The 10,876-nt window shown below is 41.6% G+C and overlaps 1 protein-coding gene across 1 annotated transcript; it reads left to right on the forward strand.

The window, feature by feature from the left end:
- The first annotated feature begins 2,119 nt into the window (after positions 1–2,119).
- LOC123120067 (transmembrane 9 superfamily member 1) lies at positions 2,120–9,435 on the forward strand. Its single transcript, XM_044540074.1, has 12 exons — positions 2,120–2,366; positions 4,032–4,224; positions 4,358–4,462; positions 4,580–4,597; positions 4,686–4,774; positions 4,898–5,050; positions 5,216–5,350; positions 5,475–5,641; positions 7,691–7,785; positions 7,985–8,358; positions 8,563–8,836; positions 8,924–9,435. The coding sequence occupies exons 1-12, from the start codon at positions 2,250–2,252 to the stop codon at positions 8,989–8,991; spliced, it is 1,788 nt and encodes a 595-aa protein (XP_044396009.1). The 5' UTR covers positions 2,120–2,249; the 3' UTR covers positions 8,992–9,435.
- Positions 9,436–10,876: the final 1,441 nt, after the last annotated feature.

Consider the following 10,876-nt stretch of genomic DNA (forward strand, 5'->3'; position numbering starts at 1 on the left):
TACTTGAACATGGTGCTTTATGTTATATATTATTATCCAATGATGTGCAGCCATCCTATGATGTTTGAGTATATTCTTTTTGTCTTGTGGGTTGATTGATGATCTTGATTGGTTTGAGTTGCATGTTTTATTTTGGTGCTGTCCTATGGTGCCTTCCATGCCGCACACACGTGGGGCATTTTCTTTGTAGGGTGTTCATGATTTACTTACCAACTGAGTTGCGTGAGCGACATGAACACAAAACTCGGGTAAGTGGGTTGTTGCGTATGGGATTAAAGGGGACTTTACACTTAAAACTATGGTTGGGTTTTATTTTAATAATCATTACTAGTTGCGGATGCTTGCTAGAGCTCCAATCATAATTGCATATGATCCAAGTACGAAAAGTATGTTAGCTCATGCCTCTCCCTCATATAAAATTGCAATAATGATTACCGATCTTGTTATCAATTGCCTAAGACAAATTTCGCAAAATCCTACCACCACTTTTCCACGCTTGTTGTACTAACTTAATCGTTCTTTTATTAAAACATCACCTAACTTTTATTTTCACGTTCTTTATTATCTTGCAAACTTATCCCGTTACACCTACAAAGTAGTTTATTACTTGTTTTTAGGTAAAGCAAATGTTGGTGTGCGTAGAGTTGTATCGGTGGTCGATAGAACTTGAAGGGAATATAAATTCTACCTTTAGCTCCTTGTTGGGTTCGGCACTCTTATTGAAAAAGGCTACAAACGATCCCCTATACTTGTGGGTTATCACGAGGCGGCTCGCCCCTGCCACGGGAGACGACGCTTCGGTTCTCAGCCGAAAAAGTTGTTAGGGTTTGACCCGCCTCTCGTGGCAAGCCTTCATGGCTAAGTTAAAAGAAGACCTCATCCCTGCTAAAAGATAAATAGTGCCGAGAGGGGAGGGGTCTTGTTAAAAGACATCCCTTGTTATCTGGGGAAGATTATCATGAAAAACACATGGTCGCATTCGGAAGGGCCAAGAAGGCCTCGGAGCTGAGCATATCCTTGGAATCGGGAGCCGATGTGGAGGGTGGAACTCGTCTACTAAGCCGAAGACTTGAAACTATAAAATTACCCGAAGAAGATGCCATATACCCTCGACTTGAAGACTAGTTCTGGGGCTACTGACGGTGTCCTAGACTAGGTGATGCTTACAATGTCGGCCCGCCACTTACGGGCCGGGCCGAGGACCCACCAATGACTGATGAATGGGCCACACATGCCCTGGCCCTCGACGTAATCAAGATGAAGATCTCCGAAGACTTGGCGTACACTTCAAGGCGTATTGAATGATCAACATGCTTAACCTAGATTGTAACTGCCCGTGTTTAAACCCTAGATACCCCCGGTGCCTATATAAGCCGTAGAGTTTAGTCCATAGAGGAGAGGCTTCTGAGAGGTTTAGAACTTAGAACTCCTTCATATGATCTTGAGGTAGATCATATTGTACTATGTACTCCATCACAATCAATATCAAAAGCAGGATGTATGTGTTTACCTCCTCGAGAGGGCCCGAAACTTGGGTAAAACACCGTGTCCCTACTTTCTCGTGTTACCATCTTGCTCAGATCGCCAGCTTGGGACCCCTACCCGAGATCCGTCGGTTTTAGCACCGACAGTAGTCCCTGGCGGTGCGGCTAGGGTTTCCCCCCATGCCGCTAGAGCAAGCAAGCTCGAGTATGATAATGAGTGATCACACGAGTGACATAATTTTCACCTCTTGCCGTCAATTGTTTTACTGACATAATACTCTTAAACAGGATCTATTAGTAATTAGCGAGGGGCTACCGCTTGCTTTGCAATGGAGCCATATTTTATTTTTTGGAGGGCGATGATCTTATGAGCAGGAAAGAGAAGGACGGATCACACTATGGCTTCCTAGTTCAGGATATCAAACTATTAATGAATCAACAAAATTCTTGCATTACTTATGTTCGATGTACTAGAAACCACTTATTTTGAAACGGAAGAGGTACTATTAATTCTGACACGCTAGTAATTTCTCGGAAGGAGAACTTCTTTTGTATAGAATCATTTTTTTAGGAAGGCATAGAATCACTGAATTTGCCTGCTCTGCCCATTTGTTTATCAAAGAGTCAACGGCCAATAGATCCCATAGATAGATCAGAGACCGTCCAAAACCGCAGTGAAATCGCGAGGCGGCAGCTCTCTCGGGCCAACCCGACCGAAGGCTCGCGACCGCCTCCTCTTCATCCTCAGATCTCGCCGCCGGCGGAATGCTCCCCTCCTCCCGCGGCGGCGGCCGCAGACGCTTCGTCCTCCTCCTCTCGCTCACCGCCGTCCTCGCCTTCGCTTCTCCGCTCCGCGCGTTCGCCTCAGAGTCTGACCACAAGGTGCGCTGCTCAGCCCCGCCTCGCCCCCCCTATCTTCCCTTGGATCTAAAACCTTTTGTCGGCCCCCTCAGTTTGATCGCTCTAGTTGCTCCCATTCCGTGGCGTCAGATCTGATCGCCCATCGGCGCGATCTCGCGCTGGTCTCTCCAGCTCTCGCGTCCTGAGGTTTTAGTTCCTAGAGCTCTTAGTGCAGTTCGGTTGTCTGGAGGTTGTGGCTGATGTGACGCGAGAATCTTTGTGTTCAACGACGGAGGAGGTTTTAAATCTTAGGATGATTCATCATAGCTTAGCTTACGGTGGTGGAAACAATATAAAGTGCTACAGGGTTAGTGCTCCAAATGAGTTCGATCTGTGCGGGACCTGATCGGAATGGTACCAGTGGTGGTGCCTGATACTCTGAACTTAGATATATAATAACTTGATGTTGATCGGAGGAAATTCGCGTACATCCAGGTACTTCGAGGCTGCAGTGTATGTTCCTGTAGATGTAGTGAAGGCTGCATTGTGGTTTCTACTTCTTAGATTCAGGATATTGTTACTGTTTGGTTCATAGAGAGGTGCTGACAGTTTGGTCTTGTCTTGCATACAAAATGTTCTATAACTTGTTTTGCGTGCACTTGGTGGTTGAAAATAGCAGGCTATAATCCAAGGAGTGAGCAGCAAGAGCATACTCTCTTGTCAAATCTATGCGTGAATCTTTTTTTCTGTTCATTTGTTTCCTTGTGATCAATATGAATTGATTTGATTTGGTTAATCATGAACATTGTCAAATAAATTTTAGTAGGATAATATTTTGCATTCCAGCTTTCATGCATCTGTCATCGCGATCTTCAATATGGTGAAATAAATGGGAGTATGAGACATTCAGTTGTCCATGCAACTAGGATAATAATTCCTTGCCAATGGTCTTGATCCTGCGTGATGCTGCAACTCATGTGCTCTGTCCTTGCGATCATATTTGGACATAAAAGAAAGTCAATTGCACTGCTGACGGTTATATATTTATTTTAGAGAGGAGTTCTATATTGGTTTCTTGATATAGATTGATTTGGAAATAGCTTGCCACCACTGAGATTGGCATTTCTCAAAATACCACTCCATGCCTCACTGATAGTCTGACCCTAATGGCCCACATGTCTGTGAAAATGTTACTCCATGCCTCATTGACATGTAGCCTGGAACAACATAGGTAGCTACTGCCATGAAGATGGACGGATGGCACGGTGCAGGGGATTGGGAGTAGAACATATGTTGGGGAGATAGATAATAGATCAATAAACTAATCTCTTATTATTCGATTAATAATTGATACATATACTGTCTTATATAGGAGGACTTACTTGACTGGAGTATTAATGACCGGAATATTTTAGTTGATCAAACTTGACTGCTTATATGAAAATTAAGAAAATGCTTTCGTAACTTAGGACTGAGTAATGACGAAAGAGAACCCATGGCTTTTTTCTTCTCTCCATAATGTACCTTAGCGTTAGCCATCATCAAGCCCCAATCACTAATGTTTTGCAGATTTACATTATACATTTGTTTCATTCTGTATTATCTTCAAGTATGCTTTCTTTCTAAATTAATTATGCCTAATACCATGTGCTATGAGCATTTCGTGTGGCTTTAAGTTCTCATCTGCTTTATGTTTCTTACATGCAGTACAAAGCTGGAGATTCAGTTAAGCTCTGGGTGAATAAAGTTGGACCTTACAATAATCCTCAAGAAACTTACAATTATCACAGCCTCCCATTTTGTCAACCATCTGAGAACCCTGGGCATAAGTGGGGTGGTCTTGGAGAAGTCCTGGGTGGGAATGAGTTGATTGATAGTCAGCTTGACATAAAGTTCTTAAGTATGTTCTTGTTAATCTCAGACCATCCTTGTATTTATTTGTGATTTACTGAATGTCGACATATGCATTTTTCTTTTGGTATGCATTTGTTTGTCTTATTAATTATATAAATGTTATGTTGCCTTTGCTTTAGGAAATGTGGAAAGGGGATCCATTTGCACACTGGAACTAGATCCCAAGAAGACTCAACAATTTGCTGATGCCATTGAAAGCTCGTACTGGTTTGAATTTTTCATAGGTACATGGATTAATATGTGATGCATTACATTTTGTTGTATTACGCTGATTTTAGGCATATTTCGTGTTTCTAACATTTTTCACTGGTTTTTGCATTGCTTGTGCACCATGCACCTAGATGATCTGCCTCTTTGGGGTATGTTCCTGTCAACTTAGTATTTTCTTTGCTATTCTTTATCTTTGTTTCTTTTGCCTAACAAGACAGTTGTTATATGCTTTGACAGGTTTTGTTGGAGAGACTGACAAAAACAGTGAAAACAAGCACTATCTTTACACGCACAAAAACATTCTTGTAAAGTACAACGATAACAGGGTATGCATCTTCCATTGATTCAGAACATTAATACATAATTTGGACAAGTTATAAATGAATCTGATTTTATTTTTGTAGATGTTTGAACATGAATATATAAGTGGATCTGATTTGATTTTGTAGATAATTCATGTTAATCTCACCCAAGAGTCTCCTAAGCTCCTTGACGCTGGTAAGAAGTTGGACATGACATATTCAGTGAAGTGGGTACCAACAGATGTTTCATTTGCACGCCGTTTTGAAGTTTACCTGGACTATCCTTTCTTTGAACACCAGGTAAATGGTAATGATTGCTTTTTGGAAAAAGAATCCAGTATGCGTAGCACACAACCCTCTCCCTGCTAATGGGAATAACCCTTCAGTTCAACAATAGCGAACTGCATCTCCCCTTTGAACTAACCATTGGAAAGTTCTAATTTATTTCTAAATTTTCATGTTCAGATTCACTGGTTCTCCATTTTCAATTCTTTCATGATGGTTATTTTTCTCACTGGTTTGGTTTCAATGATATTGATGCGAACACTGAGAAATGATTATGCAAAATATGCTCGTGATGATGATGATCTAGAGTCACTGGTGAGCATCTGAATTCTGGTGCCTATTTTGCTGCACTTGAATAATATTCCAACCAAATTAACTCTCTTGGTTTTTATCCACTGCCACTCAACTGTTGCCTGTACTCATGACTTTGCTTTATTAGGAGAGAGATGTTAATGAGGAATCTGGGTGGAAACTTGTCCATGGTGATGTATTTCGTCCTCCTAGAAGCTTGACACTTCTTTCTGCTCTTGTTGGTATCGGCACCCAGCTGGCAGCTCTTATCCTACTTGTGATTGTATTGGCCATCGTTGGCATGTTATATGTTGGGTATGCTCAAAATCATACACATGCTTTTCATTTCCTTTCTGCCTTGCCTTGCATGCAGAACACATGGCTTGAAATACATGACAAGCTAAAAAAGTGGCATGGTCGTACCCTATTAATAATACGTAAAAAGATGCATGAAGGGCAGGAATATTTGAAAATGAGCTGGACCAGCGTTCAGAGTACCAGAACATAACTTCGTTTCTCGCGAGGAGCCTTCCAGATCCTGTACCTTTCTTAGAAAATCTTGACTGCCAATCATTTGCAAATTTGCGATTATGAAGTATCATTCTTTAAATACAGTAACTGACAGTAACTTAAACAAAAAGTTGGCTCAAGATCAATGTAAAAGTGTCTGGGATTTAATTTCCTCTGGCTGCTTTAAGTTTTAAATTGCTGGCATCTGCCTGTTTCCACCATTTTTGATGATGATCCCTGGATAGGAATGTGGCAATGTAGTGTCGTGTCTATTTTCAAATGCTGACAACATTCTCATACCTGCTAGATTGAATTTTGATCTCTTCTAGTTAAATTCATTTTTACCTGAATAAACTATTAAAAAATCGGTGAGAAAAAAATGAGCACCGACTTCTTAACTATTACATGTGCAAATAAAAAAAGGTATTACATATAATATATTGATTAGGAAGCATTATTGATGGACTGAAGAAGATTCTAGTCTCTACCATTGCATTTCTCTTCGTTTACCGCTGTTACTGAAAATTGTGACTGATCTGTTCCTTATTGCAAATAACACTTGTTCAAGATAGTATTCACTGTTTTGTTTTGTATTCCTATTTGAACATCTAAAAACCTGAATGCAGTGTTCTGGAGTACTCCACACATGCGTAGAGTAAAGTACTCGCTTAAGTATCAGTGAGCAACATCTGATAGTTGGAGGATGTGGGATGGCATTACAATTTATTGTCCTTGGGTTTCACTTAACTTGAATTAAGGGATTAATAACATAGCTGGTCCCAAGCCAGGGTAAAGGAGAAGCTTGTCCACATCGCTTGAGATGGTTTGGCCATATACAACGCAGGCCCCCAGAAGCGCCAACGCAGAGCGGACGGTTAAAACGCTTTGATAATGTCAAGAGATGTTGGGGTAGACCAAACTTGACATGAGAGGAGTCCGTAAAAGAGAGATCCGAAGGACTTGGGTATCACCAAAGAACTAGCCATGGACAGGGGTGCGTGGAAGTTAGCTATCCACGTGCCAGAACCATGACTTGGTTTCGATATCTTATGGGTTTCAACTCTAGCCTACCCCAACTTGTTTGGGACTGCAAGGCTTTTTAAGCACAGAAAGTTAATTTTGTGTCATGTGGGGCCAACGCTACCGCCGTTGTTGGCCACATGCATCGGTGGCAACACATGAAGTGTTGTAGATGGTTTGGTCTTTATTAAACGGTAATATTCAAGTTAAATTAGGATGATGAGATAAATTCGGACATACATGTTAGGCTGGTCATACATAAAGGATAGGGCAATGGCTTATCCATTCAAGTCAATGGTTGCAAATCTCTCTTTTTCCATATCTTTGGTGCTTCCCGTGACCCGTCCTAGCCTACTCCCCTCCCTTCCTCTTGTTATACTGTTTTGCCCTACCGCAACACCACAGTGGTGCCTAAACCTTCTGGCAGTTGCAGTTACCTGTTCTCTTTCTGCTTGGACGTGAACCTTTTGGATAAAAACTACCCCCCCCTGTAGTCACTTATTTTGGGACAGAGGGAGTATAACATAGTGTAGTATTTCTCCTTTCTCCTCTAGACACACGAAAATAGTTCAGGAAAATAAATCCTGCTTTTAGTTATCTGAAAGTTACCTTGTATTCAGTTTTGCAAATTGGAGTGGCGGTATTATGTCCTTCTCTTGAGATGCACAGATCCCATGGAGGTAGGGTACAGAGAAGTGAACAAATCCTGAAATGTCAAACAACCTATGCTGTGTTACAAAAAGCCTTTCGTTGTTTTTAGCATGGAGCATGGTTCTTTCTTGCATGTTGAGCATGCGATTCCTATTCTCTAACTTACATGCCAATGTTTCTCAGGCGAGGGGCTATCATCACAACCTTCATCGTGTGCTATGCTCTTACATCTTTTATTTCTGGATATGTTAGTGCTGGTCTGTACTCGAGGAATGGCGGTATGGTCCTTCACTTCTTGTTGACAAGTTGCAGGATTTTGTTTCTTTCTTAGACTATCAGTATTTGTTTGGACAGTCTTGTCTTTCTTCTGATTTTTTCTTTCTAATTTCATCATGTTATCATGGCATCTAACTCTTTTGTAGAAGATTCTAAAGTTTATATTTGATTTCCTCACTTCATGACTTGATTCCATGGCAGGTAAAAACTGGATAAAGGCTATGATCCTTACAGCATCCCTCTTTCCATTCTTGCACTTTGCAATTGGCTTTGCACTGAATACAATTGCAATCTTCTATGGGTCATTAGCGGCAATACCATTTGGTACAATGGTTGTCATGTTTGTCCTTTGGGCTTTCATATCTTTTCCACTGGTGCTTTTGGGAACGGTCGTTGGTAGAAACTGGAGTGGGGCTCCTAACAATCCCTGCCGAGTAAAGACTATTCCACGGCCTATTCCCGAGAGGAAGTGGTACCTTACACCTTCTGTCATCTCATTGATGGGTGGGCTGCTTCCCTTTGGCAGCATCTTCATCGAGATGTACTTTGTGTTCACATCATTCTGGAACTACAAGGTAAACAAGGAAATCATTGTAGACATTTTGTACAAAATACTATCTTTTAATCATCAAAATCATGTTAGCCACTTATCATAGTGTGGAAAGGATTTTTCTGTCCTTGCTTCATATTACATTTGTCCATGCCTTATTCTGAAGCACCTTCCTGCAATTTCCATTATATGAGCATCTGATTATGCAATGTTATTTGGTTCTTGGCAGGTGTATTATGTTTACGGCTTCATGTTGCTGGTCTTTGTCATTCTTCTAATAGTTACAATCTGTGTCACAATTGTCGGTACTTATTTCTTGCTGAATGCTGAGAACTATCATTGGCAATGGACCTCGTTTTTCTCCGCTGCATCAACAGCGCTATATGTGTACCTGTACTCCATCTACTACTATCATGTGAAGACAAAGATGTCCGGCTTTTTCCAGACAAGTTTCTACTTTGGCTACACATTGATGTTCTGTCTTGGTCTGGGAATACTTTGCGGTAAGCACTCTTTAGCACTAATGATTGCTATACATTGCAATGTTTAAAGACCACTTTGATGTTCTGACATCTATTTTGGTGATTCAGGTGCTATTGGCTATGTAGGGTCAACTCTTTTCGTGAGGAGAATCTACAGAAACATCAAATGTGATTAATTTCCTGCTACACATGTGGGGTGGGGGTGGAGCAGTATCAGATCAAATCATATACGTGGAAGCGAGGCCTTCGAAATTGATTAATGCTAGTTCCTGATTAGGGTTTCAGAACTACGTCACCATTGCTTATTCCATCACACCCCTTCTTTTTGCATACTTATTTGTTCCCTGGAGCTGGTCTCATAGTGTATACATCTGTGGTAGCTGAGGAGTTCAGTACAAGTGGCTGGTGCAGGTTCTTATTTTTATTTGTTTCTTGCCTTTTTTTTGTTGCATTCCTCCTTTTCAAATGAGAAAGAAATAGGAAGTGAGTATCCACGCGGCAATGTCTGGACTTCCCCATCTGAATCGTTACGTCCAATTCAAGGATGGCATGTACTACGTGAGATCTGTGTATTTATATACATATATCAACATTTAATGCATGAGAGTATATGTGTGTCCTCTGACATGTTCGAAAAAATCGGTGAAAATCCTTCAGATGTTGTAGTACTTTTGTATCTGCGGTATTTAATACGTATTTGTAACTTTGGAGGTAACTTATTGCAGCAACACAAGGCTGGAACATCTTTGCTCCGAGATCACCGTGGTGGGATCTTACAACCAACGCCAAGCTTGGCAAAGCCACGTGCGTTATCATAAACAAATGTAAGACGTTACGGAGGGAGTATATGGCATGTGGGTGATACTTATACAATACTTTCCATTGTGACCAGCGTTTTCCGTTGTGACCAGCGTTATGATCCCCGCACAATCACTCCCCAGCCTCCAAACTAGTGTACAATGATCTTCAGCATACCTTGAGTTGGTGCCTCCCATCTATTAGAGTTGTTCTCCTTTGACTCCCTCGTTCCTCGGCCATGCATCTCACCTGAAAAATCAACTCTCCGCTCACGTCATTCTTGTTATTCCATCTTAGGTACCTTCAGTGAGGGTTCATAGTACATCAACCACCTGCTCTGACCTATATGGCGTGTTGAGCTTCTTGCACTCCGCATTGTTGAAATATATTGCATGTCTCTCTCCATTAGTTTAGACTTCTAAAATAAATAATTGGTTGAAGCTGAATTTAATATGATATCAGAGCCAAGAGACCTCAAGTTGAAGACCATGCCAACGTAGTATTAAAAAAAGATTCTACGCCCTAGATCGATCCCACGTCCTACATGTGAGGCAGGGGGGTGTTCAAATATATGGCCCGCCTCTCACCATCAAGGTTTACCACACTTGAGTGATGGCTTTACACTTTGTGTTGTAGGGTGAAATCCTAGGTGGTGATCTTCTTCACACTTGAAAGGGGAAGAGGGAAAATCAAGCACAAACACAAGAGGAAAACACTCACATGAAAGATCCAAGGTCTCACATCCACTAAATCCATATACACATACAAGATTCAAGATCCAAATCCAACAAGAGGAAATAGCAAAGGGTAGTTTTTTTCCTAATCCTAAGAGGAATTGAGGTCTTGATAATAGTCTTCTCCAATCCCTAGGGGAGGAGGTCTTGATATCCTCTTGGGGATCTTCTTCTAAGAGGTCTTGATCTGCAAGGGAAGAGGTAGATGATCAAAGTTCTCTCTAGATCATAACATATGCTTTGCTAACCCTAAAACAGAGGTAGGAGACGAATATTTAGTCTAAGTGAGGAAGGGATGGGCCTCGACCCTAGTCATGCGCGCAGGCAATGTCCGGATGATCCGGCTGGGCCGGACGTCCGGGCTTGTCCGAATGATCCGGGTAGAATCCTGGATGATCCTGCTTCGTGGAGAGGCTGCTGATGTCTTCTGAGGAGGGCCGGATCGTCCAGATGTCGTACGGATCATCCGGGTAGGTTCTTGATGAGGACATCACACCATAGTCACTCACAGCCCCTGCTGCTACATATA

Source organism: Triticum aestivum, chromosome 5D, assembly GCF_018294505.1.
Source record: "Triticum aestivum cultivar Chinese Spring chromosome 5D, IWGSC CS RefSeq v2.1, whole genome shotgun sequence".
Lineage (NCBI taxonomy): Eukaryota > Viridiplantae > Streptophyta > Magnoliopsida > Poales > Poaceae > Triticum > Triticum aestivum.

What these genes read in the sequence shown, in the direction of transcription:
- LOC123120067 (XM_044540074.1), top strand. Translation starts at nt 2,250, where the DNA reads ATGCTCCCCTCCTCCCGCGGCGGCGGCCGCAGACGCTTCGTCCTCCTC. An exon ending in ATCCTTTCTTTGAACACCAG is followed by an intron (nt 5,051 to 5,215) that starts GTAAATGGTAAT and finishes TTTCATGTTCAG; the next exon opens with ATTCACTGGTTCTCCATTTT. An exon ending in TCTGTACTCGAGGAATGGCG is followed by an intron (nt 7,786 to 7,984) that starts GTATGGTCCTTC and finishes ATTCCATGGCAG; the next exon opens with GTAAAAACTGGATAAAGGCT.